General features: G+C 48.0%; 1 protein-coding gene across 1 annotated transcript in view; it reads right to left on the minus strand.

The window, feature by feature from the left end:
- Nucleotides 1-23237, minus strand: part of Macroh2a2 (macroH2A.2 histone) — a 49681-nt gene that overhangs the window by 1383 nt on the left and 25061 nt on the right. Inside the window, exons 2-8 of the mRNA NM_001135807.1 lie at nt 22577-22806; nt 18421-18527; nt 14607-14804; nt 12616-12726; nt 11036-11135; nt 9918-10007; nt 2562-2736 (exon numbers count right to left, since the gene is read on the minus strand). Coding sequence (NP_001129279.1) covers nt 2562-2736; nt 9918-10007; nt 11036-11135; nt 12616-12726; nt 14607-14804; nt 18421-18527; nt 22577-22748 — 953 coding nt within the window. The 5' untranslated portion in view covers nt 22749-22806. The remainder of the gene's footprint in view (nt 1-2561; nt 2737-9917; nt 10008-11035; nt 11136-12615; nt 12727-14606; nt 14805-18420; nt 18528-22576; nt 22807-23237) is intronic.

A 23237-nucleotide genomic window follows, 5' to 3' on the forward strand; every position in this document is an offset into this window, starting at 1 on the left:
TGTGGGCCTCGACCCCTCACTCGGCCCCTTTACAGGGGTCGCATGTCAGATATTAACATTACGATTCTTGATAGTAGGAAGTAGGGATGAAAACAGTTTTATGGTTGGGTGGGGTAGCCACAACGTGAGGAACTGTATTAAAGGGTCGCAGTATTGGGAAGGTTGAGAATCACTGAAAATCTTCACTCACATCCACACTGTGGCAGACTGGGTTGGTTGAAGCTGGCTGAGACCCGGACCACCAGGGAGTGGGTCGTTAACAGTGCTGTTCACCAGCCGTTAGGAACACAGCCATCACAGCCATCACAGCCACTTAGGGTCAGCTACGAAGATACCTGGGATAGGTCCAAGAGTCCAGGATATACCTGCTTCCTGAACTCTCTGTGTGGAACATGCCACCCATGGCCTGATCATGGAGGATACATCTCATAGTATTCATTACTTTGTCCTCAGCTTCCCTGTGTCTCTGAGTCCAGCTTCTTCCCACTGAGCTGCAGCGAGAGCCTCTGCTGCTCCCAGTTCAGATAACAAAGCTTCAGCTTCCTCCTTTCCTGTCCTGAGCATTCCCTAGGGATCTTGAAGCAGCTATGGGGGCTGGTTTCATAACCAGGGGACACTGCTGCTGCTGCTGCTGGTGCTGCTGCTGCTGCTGGTTCATAGACCACACTTTAGCAAGGTCTGTGAGCCTGGCGTTTTCTGATTGTGTGTTCTAGCTAAGGACCAAGGGTAGGGATGTGTGCTTGAATATAGCAGGTTTTCACAAACAAACATGGGGCGTGCTGTGGGGATGGCTCAGTTGGGCCACATAAGCATAGAGATCTGAGTTTGATTCTTAGAACAAATATACCAAGGATGGGCGTGGAGATCTGTGTTTGCAACACCAGTGCTGGGGAAGAAAAGGCAGATGGAGGCCTGTGGTGGTTTGAATACGCCTGGCCCAGGGAGTGGCACTATTAGGAGGTGTGGCCTTGTTGGGGTAGGTGTGGCTTTGTTAGAGGAAGTGTGTCACTGTGGGGGTGGGCTTTAAGATCCTCTTCCTACATGGGAGCCAGTTTCCTCCTAGCTGCCTTTGGAACAAGAGTTAGAACTCTCAGCCCCTACAGCTCCATGCCTGATTAGATGCTGCCATGTTTCCCACCATAGTGATAAGGGACCGAATCTCTGACCCTGTAAGCAAGAACCAATTATATGTTCTTTATAAGAGTTCCTGTGGTCATGGTGTCTCTTCACAGCAATGAAATTCTAACTAAGACTCACTAGCTAGTTGGCATAACCCAATTGGTTAATTCAAAACCAAGGAGAGACTCTCTCAAAAACACAAGGTGGTAAGTCCAACATGGTATCACACGCCTTTAATCTCAGCACTGGAGAGGCAGAGGCAGTCAGATCTCTGTGAGTTTGAGGCTATTCTGGTCTACATATTGAGTTCCAGGATATCTCCTCTTTTTTTTTTTCCCTTTCCTTTTTTGTTTTTGTTTTTGTTTTGTTTTGTTTTTTCAATACAGGGTTTCTCTGTATATCCCTGTCTGTCTTAGAACTCACTCTGTAGACCATGCTTACCTTGAACTCAGAGATTTGCCTGTCTCTGACCCCTAGTGCTCAAAGGTGTGTGCCACCACCTCCTGGCAAGACCCTATCTCAAACAAACAAACAAACAAACAAACAAACAAACAAATTTCAAACCAAAACAATAGCAAAAAACCAAGGTAGTATACATCTTTAATCTAAGCACTCAGAAGACAGAGTCGGGCAGATATCTCTGAGTTTAAGACTAGCTTAATTTACATAGTGAGTTCCAGGCTAGCCTGGACACAGTAAGGCCCTGTCTGAAAACAAAAACAAGATGGATAGCCTAGAGTCATCTGAGAGAAGCCTGAACTGAAGAACCGCCCAGATCGGATTGGCCTGTGGCCATGTCTGGGTGGGCGGGGGTTGTCTTGCTTGATGATTGACATGGAAGGGCCCAGCCCACTGTGGGCAGTACCATTCCTTAGGCAGATGATCTTGGGTTGGATAAAAAAAGCTAGCTAAGTATGAGCCAGTGAGTGAGCCAGCAAGCAGCATTTATCCAAGGTTTCTTTTAGACACGCTCCTGCCTTGTTCCTCCTGGTTCCTGCCTAACTTCTTTCAACAATGGACTGTGACTGGGAGCACCCTTCGCTTCCCCTAAGTTACTTTAGGATAGAATGTTCTACCACAGCAATATGAGAGCATTCATTACCTGAAGAATGGCACTGGCCTCCACACATACATGTACACACGTGACATACATGTGCACTCACAAGTATACCCAAAACCAAAGTGCCACCCGACCTCACCCATGATGTCTACCTTTCTGTCAGGACATTGATATCAACACGGCAGGAAGGCTGGCCCCAGACATGGAGTCCTGCCGTCCCAGGCCAAGAGTGGGGCTATAATTAGCTTTCTTACTATTGTCTACCTAACATTCTGGCTGTGCTGGCAGACCTTGGCTGCATCTTCTCGAATGTGGACATGCTGGTGAGTAACTGATTCCCAACAGAAAGGCTGGAGACCTCAACTCAGAAACTGTATCCTACCTGCCACTGGGGAACGGTGGGAAGGCGACAGATTTAAGCTTCTTGTCCTCGGCTGCGGACAGGCAGTTTTTGATGGTCTCTTCCAGCTGTTCTTCACATTTGTCGGAGCCCCACTGGGGGATGTGACAGTGGATGACAAACTTGGCTGCGAGTCCACTGGATTGGCTGACGGCAGCTGGGACGCAGGAGAGAGACACGGAGGGTTATTTCCTGAGTCCCACCTCATGTCGGGAGATCAGGTCAGGCCTCCCAGGTGACCCTGAGAGATCCTGGAGGACTAGGAGGTGGCACATGTCTGCCACTGTGAGGCGAGTTTGGCAGGAAGCAGAGCTTTAGCCTTGAGGTGGCAGCTTACTGCTTTTGGTCACCTGCCATCAGGCCCCAGGTCAGGGACACAAAGGGGATGGATCCCAGGGATGGGAACGCAACAAGATCACATCTGATAACTGGAAGATTAAGTAATGCCATCTCTAAACCACAGAATCCCGGGGTCCTTAACTGTTCCCTGACATGGCCAAGGGCACGTTGTAACTGCAAATAAAACAGTGGCGATGGGACTGCCAGGGCTGCTACACTGCTTAGCTTTAATTGGTGGTGTGGGATTAAAGGAGTGTAGCACAGTGGCTGGCTGGCTGGTGTTCTCTCTCTCTCCTCTTCCTTTGTCTCCCTGTCTTTCTTTGTTTTTTGAGACAGGGTTTTTCTGTATAGCCCTGGCTATCCTGAAACTCACTTTGTAGACCAGGCTGGCCTCAAACCTGGAGAGCCACCTGCCTCTGCCTCCCAAGTGCTGGGATTAAAGGCATGTGCCACTGCCACCACCACCCGGGCAAGGTTAAAAAATTATTTTTAGGGCTGGGGATTTAGCTCAGTGGTAGAGCGCTTACCTAGGAAGGGCAAGGCCCTGGGTTTGGTCCCCAGCTCCGAAAAAAAAAAAAAAGAACCAAAAAATTATTTTTATGGGTGTGAGTATTTTGCCTGCATGAATATCTGGTTACTATAGGTATACAAAGCCCAAGGAGACCAGAAGAGGGCAGATTCCCTGGAACTGTATTTAAATGTCTGTGAGCCACCATGTAGATGCTGGCACTTGAACCCAGGTCCTCTGGAAGAGCAGCCAGTGGTCGTAACTGATGAGTTACCTCTCCTCTGTGTTCATTCTCTCTGTGTCTCTGTCTGTCTCTGTCTGTCTCTTTGCCTCTCTGTCTGTCTCTGTCTCTCTGTCTCTGTTTCTCTCTCTCTCTCTGTCTGTCTCTGTCTCTCTGTTTCTCTCTCTCTCTCTCTCTCTCTCTCTCTCTCTCTCTCTCTCTCTCTCTCTCTCTGAACTGTTTATCCACCTAAACTGGCAGGGTCTTCTAACACACATCCGGAGCCCACAAAGCCAGAGTGATAGTGGCAGATCTTATAAGAACATGGCTATGGAGGAGTTTGAGTGAAGTCCCTGTGGCCATCAAACATCAGAGGTGGCCTTTCTGTTCCCACTCCCCAGCTCCCTTGGCCGTCTTTTCTGAGCCTTCACCATGGAACTGGGTGGCCTGGTTAAGACATGCATTGTGTGACCCTGGAATGCTCACTTGGCCATCCATCCTTCCTTCAGGGCACGCTACCTCCTCTGCACAGTGCACAGGGCAGAGGCTCAGCACGGACCGGTCTGGCTTAGAGAACATGTATGGAGGCATCTGGGCTCCCTGCAGTGTCTGGCAAGGACAGCTATGTAAGGGCCACTTTACCAGTTCCAAGAGGTTAATATTTTTCACATGCTTTCGTATCTTTGAGAATGTGTACATCTGGCAGGGCGGGGTGGAGTGATGGCTCATTACTTACAAGCAGTGGCTGCTTCCCCAGAGGATTCAGGTTCAATTCTCAGCAGTCACCTGAAGACTCACCACTGTCTTGTAACTCTAGTTCCATGGGATCTGATGCCCCATTCTGGCTTTGTGGGCACCAGACATGTGTTGGAAGACCCTGCTGTTAAACTAGTAGTCTTATCTGGCCTGGATAGCTCCCAGAGCTCTGTGCAAAATGGAGGACTCCCTTTCTCCAGGGGGTTCCCCTTCTCCACTGACCTTATCTGGAGAGTGTCTCAGGCATGGGTGCCTGATCTTATCTGGAGAAGAACCTGCATGGAGCTTCCTGCAAACGCCGCATGAGTCAGCACCAAGTCCCAGTTCAGCCCTTCCAGAGTATGATAATGCAGTACTGTGTTATAACCAACCATCCCTTACCACCCATGTGATAATCCGGGACCATGTTATGACCAGTCAATCTTTTCTGCCCATAACCTCTAAAACCCTTATATACTCTACCCTGGAGCCATAAGTAGAACCGTCTCACTGAAGGGTCTCTGGAAATCTTTCCGTCAAACTCACAGCCATCTGAAGCTTGCTCACCACTTCTGCTTCCTCTGCCCTCATGGGTTGGAGGCCAATGACCCCCAGAAGAAGGGAGACCCATAGATATGCAGGTGATACACTTATATACATGTAGGCAAAATACCCATACATATAAAATAAAAAACAAAAGGCAGACATGTCATAGTAGCCGTCAGCCTGCAGACGCTCTTAAAGGAATAAAATGCACATCCTCTGCCTCCTGTGACCAGGCCCCATGAGCCTCTTTGTGGGCGGATTTATTTCAGTGCTGGGTTGCCAGGCTTCAGAAGCGCTGGCTTGCAACTTTTGTTCACTCGTTTCTCCTCATCCACTAAGCTGGGACTTATGGAATTTTCCATTTGAGCCTGTGGCAGTTTGGATGACAACGGCCTGCTATAGGCTGTGTGTTCAAATGCTTGGCCTCCAGCTGGTGGAGCTGTTTGGGAAGGGTCAGGATGCATGACCTTATTGGAAGATGGTGTGTCGCTGGGTTCAGGCTTTGAGGTTTCAAAAGCCCATACCATTCCTAGGTTAGCTTTCTCTCTGCCTCCTGCCTGTGGGGCAAGATGTAAGCTCTCAGCTACGGCTCTAGCACCATGCCTGTTTGCCTACTGCCATGATGGTCAGACTCACCCTTGGAAACTGTAGGCTCCAATAAGCTCCTTCTTCTGTAAGTGGCTTCACTGTGGGGTTTTTGCACCACAATAGGAAAGTAACTAAGACACCATCCTATTAATGCCAAGGCCAAGAGCAGAACTTGCTGCCCTTCTTGTGAGGCGAGGTCAGTTATGCTCCTTATTTTGAAGATTTAATTTTTCTCTTTTTGAGGGAAAATTGTGTGTGTGTGTGTGTGTGTGTGTGTGTGTGTGTGTGTGCACTAATGCATGCAGGTCACCGTACACACATATCAGGGGAAAGCACAAGGGAGACACTTCTTCCACTCTGAAGATCCCAGGGGCTGAACTCAGGGGTTTAAGCCCGTGGCGAGAGCATCCACTGGCTGAACTTTCTCAGCGGCTCAAGCTTCCAGTTTATTATAGATGGCCGCCGCCTCTCCTCTCTGACAGCTTTACGGATTCTTGTTGACATCAGAACTCCTGACCAGCTTCTGTGGTGGCCAGGTTTGGGATTTACTTTCATTTGTTTTGCCCAACCCGAACCTGCATTTAATTCTGGAAGTTTCCTGATAAGAACTCTTTAGCAGGGGCTGGAGAGATGGCTCAGTGGTTAAGAGCACTGACAGTGGGGTTGGGGATTTAGCTCAGTGGTAGAGCGCTTGCCTAGCAAGCGCAAGGCCCTGGGTTCGGTCCCCAGCTCCGAAAAAAAAAAAAAAAAGAAAGAAAAAAGAAAAAGAAAAAAAAAAAAAGAGCACTGACAGCTCTTCCAGAGGTCCTGAGTTCAATTCCCAGCAACCACATGGTGGCTCACAACCATCTGTAATGAGATCTGATGCCCTCTTCTGGTGTGTCTGAGGACAGTGACAGTATACTCACATACAAGAAAAAAAATAAATCTTTAATAAATAAATAAAATAAAAATAAGTGTGCAGAGGGGAAAAATCTAAGAGAATTTTGTTTTTGTTTTTTTTTGTTTTTTTTTGTTTTTTTTTTAAAAGATTTATTTCTTATATATAAGTACACTGTAGCTGTCTTCAGACACACCAGAAGAGGGCATCACATCCCATTACAGATGGCTGTGAGCCACCATGTGGTTGCTGGGATTTGAACTCAGAACCTCTGGAAGAGCAGTCAGTGCTCTTAAACACTAAGCCATCTCTCCAGCCCGAGAAATTTGTTATAATCATTCTGAGAATATATATAAAAAAAAAAAATCCGGGGAATGGAGAGATGGCTCAGAGGTTGAGAGCACTGACTGCTCTTCCAGAGGTCCTGAGTTCAAATCCCAGTAACCACATGGTGGCTCACAACCATCTGTAATGGGATCTGATGCCCTCTTCTGGTGTGTCTGAGGACAGCGACAGTGTAATCAGATACATAAAATAAGTAAATAACTCTTAAAGTACTATATAGAAAAGTTTAAAAGGGGGTGGGGGGAGCAAGAGAGATGGCTCAGTGGTTGAGAGCACTGGCTGCTCTTCCAGAGACCTTGAGTTCATTTCCCAGCAACCTCATGGTGGCTCACAACCATCTGTAATGGGATCTGATGCTCTCTTTTGGCATACATGCAGGCAGAGCACGCATATATAAAAAGAAATAACAACAACAACAACAACAACAGGAGCTCTTTAGTTACAACTTCACTATTCGCTCACAACTTTTGAATTCTGTGTAGAAACTCGTCAGAGTGTCTTGTCCTGTGTTTGGGTTGCTTTTCTCCCACATTTCCAGGCACCTCCTGGGAGCCCTGCTCTGACCCTGAGACCAAGTGACCTCTCCAACAGCTGCATCAGTGCTCTGCCAGAGTGGAGGTGACAGAGGAAAGCTAAAAGCTGGCACTGTGATGGAATCACAAAAGCAACTTACGGGATGGAGAATTTATTGTGGCTCACAGTTTGAAAGGATAAGGTCCGCAGTAGAAACCCCTTAGCTTCCTGGCAATCTTAGCCAAAGACCACGAGGTGGTTGGTTAAATAGTAGAAAGAAGAATGTAAATAATCCATTAGCCCATGTCTCTAGTCTCACTTCCCCCACCTAGGCCTCTCCCCAAGGGGTTCCACAACCTTCTCGAATAGTGCTGCCAGCTGGAAGCCAATGTTCAAACACATGGGCCTATGGGTGGGCAGGCATTTCACATTTAATATCCGTGGACAGTGTAGTCCTACGCCTCGATGAGGGCCCTCTACTCTCTCTGTCCTAGAAACAGATTTTGCACCAACTATAGTCCTGGGTAGAAGGCTGTGGGAAGGTTAGTTTTTAAAAAAAAATGTGTACGGAGTTTTGCCTGCCTGTATGTCTGTGCAATGCATGTGTGTGTAGTGCCTACAGAGGCCAGCAGAGGGCATCAGATCCCTCGGAACTGGAGTTACAGACTGAGTTGATTGGAAGTTGCTGGGAATTGAACCCTGGTCCTCTGGAGCCATCTCTCCAGTCCTGGCTATGGGAATTTTACTCTGGCTTTCTTCCCAAGTGATGGGACTTGAACCTGGGGCTTCATGAATGCTAGGTGAGTGCAGGACCGCTGTGCAGCCACCTAATTCCTCATGAGGATTATCGGTGCTTTAAGCAGTGGTCGAGCTTGGCAGCAGGTGAGCCCTCTTGTCAGCTCATGCCGTCAACTCCTCTACCTCACTTCAGGCCACAAAACATCCAGCCTTGGACCGAACCTTGTGAAACTCAACCCCAAGCAAATCTTTCCCCTATCAAATTGATTTTCTCAGGCATTTGTCTCGGTGTTGGGATGCTGACACAAATAGTGTTTGGTCACAAAAAAAGAGGAGAGGGGATGATATATTCTATGACGTACATGAAATTAAAAAATACTATGTCAGCTACAAGATGCCAGACACAGAGGGTCAGTCGCTATATGATTGTATTTACATGAAATGTCCAGTCCAAGTGAATCCAGAGGGACAGGAAGTAGATTAGTGGTTTAGGAGCTGGACCTTTGGTCAGAGGTGGTAAGAAACTTCTGGATGTAGGAAGAGCATCAGGTTGTGCAACATTGTAGAAGTATTTGATACCACTGAATTACATACTTTAAAAGGCACATGGGGGGGAGGGGGCTGGAGAGACGGCTCAGTGGTTAAGAGCACCCGACTGCTCTTCCAGAGGTCATGAGTTCAATTCCCAGCAACCACATGATGGCTCACAACCATCTGTAAAGAGATCTGATGCCCTCTTCTGGTGTGTCTGAAGACAGCTACAGTGTACTTATATATAATAAATGAATAAATCTTAAAAAAAAAAAGCGCATGGGGTACATTTTATGTTCTGTGTATCTTGCTGTACACATGTAAAACTGACCCAAATAACCCCCGGAACACTTAGTGTTTGTTGGGAGCGATGCCCTTGAAGTCCTCCATTATTGATGTTATTATTATGATTAGAAATCATAGAAAAATGATTTTTCTATGGAAAATCCCCAGCCAGCTGCAGAAGACTAATACAAATCTGGTAGTCAAAATGAATAATAGTAACAATATGATATGTCAAGATCCCAATGTGATGACCTGTAACCTTTCTGAAAAAAACATCCTGCTCACCAATAGATATGACAAACCTGTGACCTTTCTGACATCCTGTCAACATCAGCCGATTCCCTGACCATACGAATACTGTGTCCTTGGCCTGCGTAAATGTTTATTTCCCCCCCTCCCTCTGTTACCCATGTTATGGTATAAATTCAGCCTTGGGGAAAAATAAAATTATCACCTTGATCAGACTCTTGTCTTGGCGTCCTTAGCGTCTCTTGTCCCCCATTCTCTTCCAGGTACCCCTAGTATCCCTCGTTAACTGTCCTGCAGGACGTGACAAGTGTTCACCTCTGCGGCTCATGACCATAAAGGACCAAGAGTGCCCAGAGCATAGGGAAACAACCTACACCCACTGTCCAAACTCAGAGCGGTGCTAAAGGAGCTGCCCAAAAAACTGTGTGTCTCTGCGCGCGCGTGCGTGCGTGCGTGCGTGCGTGCGTGCGTGCGTGCGTGCGTGCGTGCGTGCGTGCGTGCGTGCGTGCGTGCGTGTGTGTGTGTGTGTGTGTGTGTGTGTGTATTAGAGCCAGAGAGAAGACTCAATGTCACCTTCAGGAACACTGTGCACCTCCTCTGAGGCAGACTTTTGCCAGCCCAGAATTCACCGAGTAGATTAGCCTAGATGGCCAGGAATACTCCTGCCTCCACCTCCTCGCCGTTGGAGTAGCCAGCCTAGGACATCGAATGTGCCTGGCTTTTTTCGTTTGTTTGTTTTTAACCTGGGTTCTAGGGATGGCGCATCCTGTTGTATCCAGTGACCACATATGGACGTGGGAGGCTGGAGGTTGCAAGGGTGGGATTGAGCCCCGCTGAGATGTAGCCCAGTCCCACACTTACCTTCGGCAACTTCCAAAGGGCCTTGGGACTTGCGAAGCTCCTTTACTGTTTCCAAGAACTCTTTACCCCCGGCCTTTTCCAAGGCTTTACCTGCAAAGAACAGTGTGGCCCGTGGTGATTCCATTTCAATAGAATCTCACTGCTGGGCGTGTTAGGTCAGAGGAACTTAGATATCATGGATGACACCTCCTTCGTTACCCTGGTTTGCCAGTGGTCACTGGCGGCACTGGTGGCAAGGCACAGAGGCCTGTGCAGGCCGACGAGCTTTGTTATCGGATCCCCATACCCCACCCTCAACCCTGCTCCCACATCTCTTCCTCTCTTGTGTTGCTGAGTATGGAACCTTAGACTTCCTTCTTGCTGAGAATACATCCCAGCAGGGCAGAACACCCCAATCTGAAAATCCCAGATCAAAACCTTCCCAAATGCCAGCACAACTCAGCTGGGGCAAGATTCCACACCGGGGGGGTTGGGGATTTAGCTCAGTGGTAGAGCGCTTGCCTAGCAAGCGCAAGGCCCTGGGTTCGGTCCCCAGCTCCGAAAAAAAGAAAAAGAAAAAAAAAAAGATTCCGCACCAGGTCTCATGTGATGGGTGGGTCACTGTGCTGTGTGTAACATACGAGGGGACCCCATCTCTCTTGGGAGCCTGGGGAAGGTGTCTTGTGTTGCTTAAAGCACTGTTCAAGTCTGTGGAAGTCACTCAGTGTTAATAACACGTTCCTCTAAAAGGCATTTTAAAAATTCACCTATTCTTTCTGTGATGGGTGTTTTGTTTGCATGTATGTCTGTGCATCCTGTGAGTGCCTGGTGCCCATTAATGGCTTTTCCCTGAGTGGTGTTTTCTGCTTTACTTTTCATAATGCAGGCAGTGGGGAGGACATGAAAATGCAGTAGCGAAGGTGGAGTGGCAGCAGGGGTGGCAGCCACAGCCGTGCAGGCAGCAGCAGAGCGGTTGGCAGACTGAACTGCAAAGGGGGCCAGGTGCTGATTGACAGCTGAGCTGTTTGAGGGCCAGCCATCTGCACCTGGGACCTCAGGCAGAGAGAGACAACTGAGTCTGAGAGAGCTGTCTGGACAGCGGGCCACACCATGTCGCCTCTCCAAAGCCCGGGCCTTACCTATCTCTTCCTTGAGGTCGATTTCGGCTGTGGTTGGGTGGACGATGCCCTCCACCCTCATGGAGCCGATGTGGCTGATGTCACTCTGGGTCAGGGACAGCTGCATTGGGAAGGAAAGATGGTGACAAGAAGAAGGTCAACTTCCCCACTGAAAATCATTTCAGTGTAACGGTCAGCATCGCTTTTCTCAACTATCCAGGCTGAGGGTCAGTCAGCACAGGGGCTCAAACTCCCAGTTATTTCTTTCATTTTGGGATAGGGCCTCAGATAGTAGCTTAGGCTGGCCCTGAATTCACTTAGGTAGACAGTGTTTGCCTTCAACTTCTATCTCTGCCTCCCAATGCTGGGATCATAGGCCTGGGCTGCCATGCTTTTGAGACCAACAGCCCGCCATTACTGCCCAGAATGGGCTCTCCGGTCCTCTGTGTCTTTTGTTCCTCACCCTGGTAGCCTTGGTCACCTCTGGCACATCTCAGGAGCTGTGTGGAAAGCAGCCCAGAGCTTAATCTCTCCTCACGACTTAAGGAGTACAGAACTCTTTGGAGGAGGTCCATCATCTTGTTGGGGAGAAGGAGAGGGTTCTGGGTTCACACCCTGCCCCTACCTGTGACAACTGCCCTTCCCCCAACCCCTCTTCTGTGCTATGGACCCATTCAAGGCCTTGTGTGTGCCAGGGAAACACTCTATCCTTGAGCTACTCAAGAAGAATACTCAGGAGAATGTGAGTACCCCATTCCTGGGGCTGGTTTCAGCAGAATAGAAGGAAGAACATTTCCCAGTATCTTCCTCAGGGAGTGGGAACTTTCTGATTCTCTAGATAAGTTTGGGACAAAGTTCACAGCCCTGAAGGGAACATATACACCACCTTTGTGTCTCCATTTTTTTTTTTTAAATCAGAAATGAATAAGGAACCTGCCACATCTCTGTTCCCTGGAGACCTTGTGGTCCCCAACTGTCTGGATGGGGATGCATCTCCCTTGGTGCAGGCTGAGACCAGGCAGTGCACAGAGATCCGCCTGTATCTTATTTTAGCCCTGGGTTGGCTCCGAAGATAATCTGTCTGCTCAGTGAATTTGACGCGCATAGAAATGAATTATTTGCATGTCTGGCAGGATGCTGAGAAATTGCTGGAATATACCCTGTTAGGTTTTTATCTTTTCTCTCCCTCCCACCCCCCTGCAGCCAAGGAAGGCAGGCAGACTGAATTATTGACAAATAATTCATTTCTAGCACCTGTCATATTCAAGAAACATATATTGCTATTCTCTCCCTCTGTTAAATGACATTTAATCATGGAAGCTAGGCCTCTTCAAGCCTGGCTGGGAGTTAGCAATAGATTTTTCTCGGTGGGTGAAGACATAATTGGGGTTTGGGGATTTCCCAGCAGAACCAGGAATGCTGTCCTATTGTCCAGATTCTCTAGGAAGACTTTAGGCTGACCTTGGGTTGACCAGCACAAGCCATCTCAGCACCAACAGTCTGCTTCAGAAATACATACAACACCTGGATGGAGGAGGCATCTAGGCCAGTGAGCAGTGGCTACACAGAAGAGCTTACGGCAGCTCAGCCAGTGGCATTACCTTCTGCCCCAGAACGAGGCTCTTCGAAGACAGGATGGTAAAGCCATCCCCCGGCCCGTCTTCTGAGGTGGAATTCGATGTTCCTTCTTTATCGCTGTCCTTGGCTTTGGACTGTGGGTGAAACCAGAGGGAAAGATGAGAAACGGTCCAGAGAAGTCCCCTGGGATTGGGGGACAGTCCTTTCATGGCCACCACCAATGTGGGTATGACGGGAAGTGGTCAGGCAACAGACGCTGGGTGATCTGTTCTGTAGTGAATGTGGGAGTTCTCTGCTACTGAGTCCCTCTCTACTCCTTCCCCCTCTCTCCTCCCATCCTTCCTTCTCCCCCTCTCTCCCTCCCTTTCATTCTTCCATTTTTTCACTGGTGCATGAAGTAAAAGATCTCAGTATGACATTCATACACATCTATTGTTGTGCTTGGCTCACACCCTTCGCTATCTCGGGGTGGGGGTGTCCATGGGTTGAACTCAGGACCTCCATCAACTAACCAAGTGCAGTTTGCTTCTGAGCCAGACCCCAGGCCCTCCTGTTATTTCTTGGTGGGGGGAAACAGTAAACAGGAAAGAAATGGCTAACACAATATGGGAGAGAATGCCTGCCTCACAGGTAGGAAGCCCTGGGTTCGATCAATGAATGAGGCGTAAGAGCGTACAACTGAAACCCAGGAACTCAGGAGGTAGACATAGCAGGATCAGAAGTCCAATGCCATCCTCGGCTACATAGACAAGTGAAGCCAACCTGGGCTACAAGAGATACTGTCTCAAACAACCAAACCAAACCAAACCAATCCCCAGTATCATAACAATGATTACAGAAGCCCACAGGCAGCCGGACACAGATACATTATTCTTGGCTGTTACGTTTGTCTTCTGTGCCTGAGATTTACAAGCACCTAAGCCAGTGGCTCTCAACCTGTGGGTCTTGACCCCTCTGGGATCAAATGACCCCTTCACATAGGGGTTGCATGTCAGATGTTCACACCGTGATTCATAACAGTAGCAACATTACAGTTATGAAGCACCAACAAAAATAATGTTATGGTTGGGTCACCACAACATGAGGGACTGTGTTAAAGGGTCACAGCATTAGGAAGGTTCAGAACCACTGAATTCCAAGCCAAGTGGCTGTGTCAAGAAGCTGCACGGGGTTGGGGATTTAGCTCAGTGGCTTGCCTAGCAAGTGCAAGGCCCTGGGTTCGGTCCCCAGCTCCGGGGGGGGCGGGTGGTGGGAAGAGAAGAAGCTGCACTAGTGCTGGGCTTTGCTCCTCCCCAGGCTTGTCCTGGGGCCAGGTGGCAGTAGCATGAACTCTTGCATGATATTTTGTTATCCTGGAGCTCTTCAGAGTGACAGTCTTATAAGCTTCCTGGTGTTTGACGGAACCGCCTGTGATGAAAATGTTTGGTTTCTCTGCTGCTCAGGGCTCCTGAGCTTGTGAAAGGTTGCTTAGCGTGCAGATCTGAGGGGCCGAGCTTTCATTTGGAGTTATGATTATTGTCGTCCTTGTTATTTACAAAATGCTCCCGAGGAAGCCTAGCACCTCTCCCTCCCATCCTCCACATGCTGGGCGATGCTCAGTCACTAAGCTAGAGCTCCGGTTTAATTCATTTTTACACAGTCTCTCTGTGTAGCCCTGCAGATCTTGAAACTCACTCTGTAGACTAGGCTGGCCTTGAACTCAGAGATCGAATGCCTCTGCTTCCTGAGTGCTGTGCCACGCACCGTGCCTAGCTCCAAACTCCTGCCACCTTGACTCCCTGCTCCATGATGGAGTCAAAACAAACTCCTTCTCCCTAAAATATTTTATTACAGCATCAGGGACAGGGAAACTTAATGCGGACACCAAACTTGCCTGTGAAGGATGTGTCCCCTTGATATTGTCACTGCTCAAAGGCCCCACCTCCTAATCGCATCCCTTGGGGTTTAGGTTTCCAGAGAGAAGCAGCATGCCTACTATGGGAATACCTGGCTCCTGAGAGACTCCACCACTCACCTTCTTGGACGTCCGCGGCTTAGTGGCCTTGGATTTCTTACCCCCCTTCTTGCCTGATGCGGCCTTCCTTCCTCTTTTCTCTGGGGGTGGGGAGAGGATGGTTTCTGACTTGCCTTTGGTCCCTCGCTTTTTGGCCAACAGTTCGGGGTGAATTCTGGGCAAGACACCCCCACTGGCGATGGTCACTCCTTTCAGCAACTGAGAGAGGAATGCAGAAGGCTGGTCAGGCACGCGCAGGCTATGCCACCAGCCCAACAAACCTTGAGTCTGGCTTCTGCTCAACTAATGAAACCTGACTGTCCCAGAGCTGTGAGCCTGCTCATCCTACTCTGGCAAAGCGTTCCTCAGTAGGCATCAGGTTGTCTGTGGTCTTGCACAGAAAGCAAAACGAGGTGGAATCAAAGGGTCAGAGACGTGAAAACTGGCAGGATACCTGGGGCTCTGGAATTTCAGATGATGACGACAGAGAACAGAGAGCGTCCATATGAGAAGCACAGCTAGGTTCAAAGGTTAACTCAAGAATGAGGCTTGCACACTTTCAAAGCTACGTCCAGGTCAAGAATGAGATCCAGTGCTTTGCACACTCTCAAACCTGTGTCCCCTTAGAAACATACACTCGGCCACGAACCTCCCAATGGATACATTTTGAACAATCAACAACAGACAGTCATATATTTTGCATATTCTAAACCAGAGGGCGGTCTGAACCCATTGCTTAACCACGAACCACTAGCCATCCATCCGTTACTGGAGCAGCACAGACACCTTGAGAGTCTAGAAATATCTACAGCAAATTGTCAGTTATTACAGCACTATCGGCTCTGAGAAGAGCTTGTGCATTTTCTTTTGCATGCTTTTGTTTTGAATTTTTCTAGCAATCAATTTTTATTACTTTTTTTGGTGGGGGCAGGGGAACGACCATTCTATGATGGCCTGGCAAAACTTTGAGGACGTTTTAGTTTGAGAAGAGTGAGATCAGAACATAAGTACAGATGGAAATTCTCATACTATTTACGCCCTCCCCTCCAGCTCCCACCCCCAGCTTGCCTACTCTTGTCTAGGAAGGCATTCACTTGACTGTGGAGTCCGTCAGTTCTAATGCATAGATAAGGAGTCTCCTACTCATGCCTCAACAAATCACCCTCAGGGTTTGAGTTAAGAAATTGCCAAGAAAATATATGCATGCAATAAGAAGACAAAGTCTTGAAGGCATGGCAGTGTCTATTCTAGAGGGGACTTGGTCTTGACTCTGCATGCAAAGCTATTAAGATCTGCTCTTCTCTGCCTGGTCCTGATGAGCATGCGTGTGTGCATGCATAGATGTGTGCGTAGACTGGACTGAGAACCATCACTGGTACGATGATGGCTCACTGTGTCCACCCAGGAGCATGCCTGGTATCATGGTTTGCATATGCTTGGCCCAGGGAGTGGCACTATTAGAAGATGTGGCCTTGTTGGAGGAAGTGTGTCACTGTGGGACTGGGCTTGGAGACCTTCCTCCTAGCTGCCTGGGGCTGCTCAGTCTGTTCCTGGCTTCCTTCGGGTGAAGATGTAGAACTCTCAGCTTCTCCTGCACCATGTCTGTCTGGATGTTGCCAAGCTCTCACCTTGATGATAATGGACTGAACCTCTGAGCCTGTAAGCCAGCCCCAGTTAAATGTTGTCCTTTATAAAACTTACATTGGTCATGGTGTCTGTTCACAGCAATAAGACCCTAACTAAGACAGATGTTGGTACCAGGGACTGGGGTATTGTTATGTTAGGCCTGACCATGTTTTTTGTTGGGAAGAATGTTGATTTTGGGACTTTGGATTTGGAAAGCAGTGGAATGCTTTAAATGGGGCTTAACGGGCTATCTTAGTAGGAAGTCTTTGTTACTGAGAGTGATTTGAATTGTGCAGGCCTGGCCCAAGAGGTTTCAGAAGAGAAGAATTTCAGCATGTGCAGTAAAGACTGCTTTTGTGGTATTTTGGTGAATGTGGCTGCTTTTTGCCCTTGTCTGGAGTCTGCCTGAGGCTAAGGTGAAAAGACTCAGATTAGTTGCATTGACAAAGGAAATCTAATAACATCCATCATAGACTTTGTTCTCTGGTTAAATCTCATGAAGAGCATTTTAATGAAAAAAGAGAAGTTGAGAAAGGAAAAATACAAAATATATGGTCCGAGTATTTAAGGGACACCCGGAAGTGAAATGGAGCTGCATCCTGTGTTCAAGAATATTAAATTGAATTAAGGGAGAAATAACCTTGGGGCAAGATCCCACCCAGCTAAGTTAGCTCCAGGCAACTTAGTACAAAGCTTTAAACCTGGGAGACAGGCATACAGATCTCTAAATTCAAGGTCAATCTACAGTGCAAGATAAGGACAGCCCAGCTTAGGCAGTGAAGGAGTTAGAAATATAATAGAACAAGGGGGCAGTGTTCCAGCTCCTGTAAGCAGCAGAACTCAGCAGCTTCAGCCATGGGTCTCTGGCTTTATATTCAAGAGGAGAAGGAGGCTACTGGAACAATTGATGCTGGTCAGGTGGAGCTAAGAAAGAGACCAGCATTACTGAGGTGAAATCTGGGAAGTGTTTTCTGAGAGTACACAAAAGCTTTGTTCCAGAGATAGCCAAGGTTATACCTTGGGCTGCGGCTGGACTTGGTAATGTATAAGAGTCACCCAGGTGGTACTGGTTTTGGAGGCATGAAGGGGTCAATGGAGAGCAGCTGACGCTGGGCACTGAGAGGCCGTGGAAGGCCATTGGTGAAGGTGCAGCCTCAGTTGCAATTGATGTCCCAAGACTGAAGGGGTTGTGCAAAGGAGTTAAGGCTTGGCACCATGAAGAGAGCCTGTGAGAGGCTACTGGTAAAGCCTAGTTGCAAAGGAAGACCCCAGTGTATTGGAGATGCCAGTACCATGGGATGATCATCAAGAACATCAGTGGCAATGGATCAACCTGAGGGCTACAGAGGGCAGAGCTAGAGAAGTGAAGCCAGCCCTTTGCAGGATCATGTGTACACCCAAGACATTGAAACAAGCTGCCTTGGAGACCTAAAGATGTTAAAGATACCAGAGCCACAGGCTGTCTGCTGAGGAAAGCTGCTAACAGGGAGTGAACCAGCTCAGGAGAAAGAAGTTTGTTTCAGTCAACAGAGATGGAAAAGGAGTTGAAGATCTGAAGACCCCTTTGGCATCAGACGTGGAGATGACAGAGTTTGGAGTGTGCCCAGCTGGTTGCCTGTCTTAATTCAGGGATTACAGTTAAGTGATTGGATGGATCTCAGAAGAGACTTTGAACTTTGGACTTTTAATATTGTTGATACTGCTATAGACCATGGGGACTTTGGAAGTTGGACTAAATGTACTTTTTTATTTTACTATGCTTAGGTATGACCCCCATAGACTCATGTATTTAAACAAGCCTACGGAGGCCAGGGAGTGGAATGTGGTGGTTTGCATATGCTAGGCCCAGGGAGTGGCACTATTAGAGGGTGTGGCCTTGTTGGAGGAAGAGTGTCACTGTGGGGTGGGCTTGGAGACCCTCCTCCTAGCTGCCTCAGGATGCTCAGTCTGTTCCTGGCTTCGTTCGGGTAAAGACGTAGAACTCAGCTCCTCCTGCACCAGGCCTGCCTGGATGCTGCCATGTTCCCACCTTGATGATGATGGACTGAACCTCTGAACCTGTGAGCCAGCCCCAATTAAATGTTGTCTTTTATAAAACTTACATTGGTCATGGTGTCTGTTCACAGCAATGAGACCCTAACTAAGACACCTGGCAACCTGCCCACCCCCCCCCCCGCCCCTCACCCCCAAGTCTAGGGTGCAGACCTACCTGGTTGAGCTCCTCATCGTTGGCAACGGCCAGCAGGATGTGTCTGGGGGCTATCCGGGCCTTCTTGTTGTCCCTCGCAGCGTTCCCAGCCAACTCTAGGATTTCCGCTAAATATAAGGGGAGGTTAATAGACAGTCGAGTTACTATTACTATTACCATTGGTGTGGGTATGTGTGGAGATCAGAAAACAAGTCTGTGGAGATGGTTCTCTCTTCCCACCTTCATGTTGGTTTTGGGGATTGGACTCATGACGGATTTGTGAAACGAGTGCCTTTACCTCCGAGCCATCTTGCCCATCCTAAAGCTTGCGATTTCTGCTTTGGGCCATGTTCTTAGTTATCCCGAGCTGTATGTGGCCCACAGGCCTCAGGTTCGATGAAGCAAATACTTCATACCATTTATTTTTCAATCATTTCTTACTTCTTCTAAATGTGTGTATTGTGTGTTTGTGAGTGCATGCGTGTATGTGTGCCACATTGTGTGCCTGGAGACTTGCAGAGTTCAGAAGAGGATGCTGGATTCCTTGAAACTGGACCACATTCATTTAGAGATGGCTGTGAGCTAACATGTAGGCATTAGGAATCAAACCCAGATTCTCTGCATGAGCGATCGGTGTTCTAACCACTGGACTATCTTTAGCTCCTTTTTTATTTCTCTAAAGATTCGTTAGTGTGTGCATGTCAGGTGGTGGTGGGTGTGCCACAGTGCCCTTGTGGAGATCAGAGGACAACTCTGGAGTCTGTTGCAAAGGTGGGTTGTAGGACTTGAACTCAGGTGGCCTGGCTGTCATGTCAAGTGCCTTGACCAATAAACCATCTCCTTGGCCCTCTCTTTTTTTCTTTTTCTGTTTGTTTGTCTGAATCAGGGTCTCACTATGCAGTCTTGGATGGCCTTGAACTCACAGAGATCTGCCTGCCTCTGCCTCCTGGGTGCTGGGATTAAAGGTGTTTGCTACTTCTCTTTCTTTATTTTTATTATTGTTGTAAAATATTATTTTGTTTCATTTTAATTTATTTTTTATATTTATTTATTTATTTATTTATTTAATGTATATGAGTGTACTGTAGCTGTCTTCAGACACATCAGAAGAGGGCACCAAATCCCATTACAGATGGTTGTGAGCCACCATGTGGTTGCTGGGAATTGAACTCAGGACCTCTAGAAGAGCAGTCAGTGCTCTTAACCACTGAGCCATCTCTCCAGCCCTGATTAATTTTATTTTATTTTATTTATTTTTTTCTTTTTTTTCGGAGCTGGGGACCAAACCCAGGGCCTTGCGCTTCCTAGGTAGGCGCTCTACCACTGAGCTAAATCCCCAGCCCCTAATTTTATTTTTAATTACAGATTCATTTTACTTTCTCTTTAGTTGTGGGAAAATGATTTATTTGTTTTAAAAAGTGTGAATGAGGGCTGGAGAGATGGCTCAGAGGTTAGGAGCACTGGCTGCTCTTTCAGGGGACCAGACTTCAGTTCCCAGCACCCATGTCAGGCTGTGCACAATCTCCTATAACTCCAGGATCTAGCACTCTTTTCTGCCCTCCAGGGGTACCCACATGCATATGGTACACATGCACACAGACACACACATAAATACAAATAAAAATAAGTCTTAGAAAAAAAAAGCGTGACTAAGTTTGGTGTGGTGACTGCTTATTGTTCCCAGCATTTGGGTGGCTGAAGCAGAAGGGTCCTGAGTTCCAGGCCAGCGTGGGCTACACCATGGGACTCGACAAACCAACCAAATACATGCACACAAAGGGCAATGAAAAAAAAAAGAATGGTTTTAAAGAGAAAGGTACTTGGTAGGAAGCTGGGAGCAGTGGACCAACAGGAAAATGAGAATGCATGAGTGTTTGCTCAAATGTTCTGTGTGGAAGTGTGTGGACGGTCTGCAGACAGTCTCTAGGTTTTGAAGGCATCTGATGGTACAATCGTGTGAACACCCAGACCTCAGGTGAACAGGGAGGGGATTCTCCATGCATTCTTCTCAATCAACCTCAGTTCAGACAGAATAGCCTATAAAGTTGCCATCCTCCAGAAAACCGACGGCAGTGGTTGAAACTCGGTTCAGGTACGCCACATTAGCCAGGCAGATGTGATAAACAAACACATTAGAATAAAACAAACATCAGAGTTAAGTATCGATGTGGCATTTCCAGAATAGAAGGCATTAGTGAACTGCAAATTCTTCTCAGGCCTTTTCTGGAATACTCAGCAATGGCCAGCAAGCTTAGTAACAGTTCACTGATGAATTGGCAATAGTGTGTGTGCGTGTGTGTGTGTGTGCGTGCTCATGCATGCCTGTGTGGAAGACGGAGGTTGAGGTCGAGTAATCCTCTATTTCTCTCTACCATACGTTTTCAATCTCTCACTAAAGTGGGAGCCTACTATTTCGGCTAGACTGGATGGCCAATGAGCTTTAGGGATCTGCCTCTATTCCAGGGTTACAGGCTATGCACGCTTTGCATGGGTGCTGGGATAGTAACTCGGGTTCCCACACTTACAGAGCCAGCACTTTATTAACTGAGCCATCTCCCCAGCCCCATGAGGTCATTTTCTGAATGGCTGGGGCATTGTGGTTTAAGAAGTATGAACACACCTGGTGGGCAGATGGGACAAATATATTGAAATCGATGACATATTAGGTTACCTGGCCTGTGGCTTCAGGTTGATGCTCAACGTTCCTTTCTTTTAAAAATTATATGTAGCCCTGGCTGGCCTGCACCTCCTTCTGTGGAGCCTCAAACTCAGAGAAATCCGCCAGCCTCTGCCTCCATAGTACTTACACTGTCGGGAGGCTTTTCAGCTGGGCAGAATTCTCAAGGCACTTAAGCTTGGCGTGTGGGAGTGGGGAATGACAAACTAAGACTTTGTTAGAAACATTGTTACTAGAGAATAAAATGACCCAACAAGGGTCTAACCCCGCTTAGTCATCCAAGCTTTTGTACATTGTCCTTGCATAGATTTCTTTTGTTTTGTTTGTTTTCCAGACAGGGTTTCTCTGTGTAGCCCTGGCTGTCCTGGAACTGCTCTGTAGACCAGGCTGGCCTCAAACTCAAACAAAGAATGCTGGGATCAAAGGTGTGTGCCGCCACCACACCCATCAGCACACGTGTTTCTTAAAAGGCAACCGCAACATTGTTGTGTTTCTGCTTAATACATGAGAACAACTTAAACATCAAGCAGAAATAAGTGAGAAGGACATGGGGCACCTCTCTACTGGGTGGAGTGTGCACATCTGTGGTTCCAGCACTCAGAAGGCTGAGGCAGGAGGATCAAACTAAATGTGAAGTCAGCCTGTTGAAATAGTGAGTTCCAGGGTAGCCTGGGCAACGGAATGAGACTCTGGTACAAAACCAAACAAACCACTCTTGTCCCGGCTGTGCTCACCATACAATCATGATGATCTGAGAATGCGTTCTTGACTGTGTTTCTCTCTCTCTCTCTCTCTCTCTCTCTCTCTCTCTCTCTCTCTCTCTCTCTCTCTCTCTGTGTGTGTGTGTGTGTGTGTGTGTGAGTGTGTATAAGCTCAATCTCAGTTGTCATTCCTCTGGGGCTAGCCACCTCATTTTTGAGACAGGCTGTCACACGGGGGCCTGGAACTTGCTGATCCACCGGTGAGGCTGGCTAGCCAGCCTAGCCTGGGAGATACACCTGTTTACACTCCTCCAGTGCCAGGATTTCAAGTGTGTGGCATGGTGTCCAGTTTTTTCCATGAAGTCTGGGGATCAAATTCAGGTTCTCATGACTGTCTGGCAAGCACTTTACCAAATGAACCATCCCCCAGCCCTCCTACCTTAAGTATATTAAAAGCAAAACAAACAAAAACCTCACAACTCCCCCCACCCCCTAGGGATTTATTGGGCAATTTGAATCAAAGTGAAGAGCCCTCTCTTCCCTTTACAGGAATCTTCTCTGCCACCTGCTGGGCAGGTCTAGAACAAGTTTAAATGTGGGCTCTCTGTCCTATGTGGACCAATTTTCCAACGCCCTTTCTCCTTCCCCAAAGCCTTCAGAAGCCAACCTTGGCCAAGCAGGCCAGGAAAAGCCCCGTTCTTATTTGGAAGTATCAAGAGATTCACAGCACCCTACCCAAATGTGAGGGGCAGGAAAAGGTGGGGGCCTGCCTGTGGGGTCCCTTACATGCCGGAATTACCTGCCAGGTACTCAATGACTGCAGCCATGTAGACTGGAGCACCCACGCTGATCCGGTACTTGAAAGTTCCTTTCTTCAGGTAGCGCATCAACCGCCCTACTGGAAAGATGACCCCGGCCCTGGCTGACCGAGACAGCTTAGACATTTTCTTCTTCCCGCTCCGGCCTGACATCTTGCCGCAGTTTTCCTCTCAGCTTGCTGACAGAGTGGTCTCTTGGCACTAAACAATACTAGAAAGGAAAGAAGACAGGACTGAGCCTGGCCTGGGACATCAGAGGCACATCAGTGTGGCCTTAGGACACACTGTGACATTTCTGTCTGCCCTATGGAGGCAACTGAACACTGGCTACCCACCAGCACAAGAAGCAGGGCCCCGAAGGGCATCTTCGACCCCCACACAAACATCCCTCCCCACGGGGCAGCCCCAAGCAGCAGAGACCAAAGGAAGCTGTCACAAGAGGGGGAAGTTACACTCTTGTACCCAGCTATGCAGTGATGGCCAAGATGTCATTTCCTTGTCCCCAGACCTTGTGATTATTGCTCTGTATGAAAAAGGGATTTTGCAGATGTGACTAAAGATTTTTTTTTTAAGATTTACTTTATTTATTTTATGTACAGCATTCTGCCTGCATATGTGACTGCAGGCCAGAAGAGGGCACCA

The sequence above is a fragment of the Rattus norvegicus genome, chromosome 20, assembly GCF_021556685.1.
Source record: "Rattus norvegicus strain SHRSP/BbbUtx chromosome 20, alternate assembly SHRSP_T2T, whole genome shotgun sequence".
NCBI classification, from domain to species: Eukaryota; Metazoa; Chordata; class Mammalia; order Rodentia; family Muridae; genus Rattus; species Rattus norvegicus.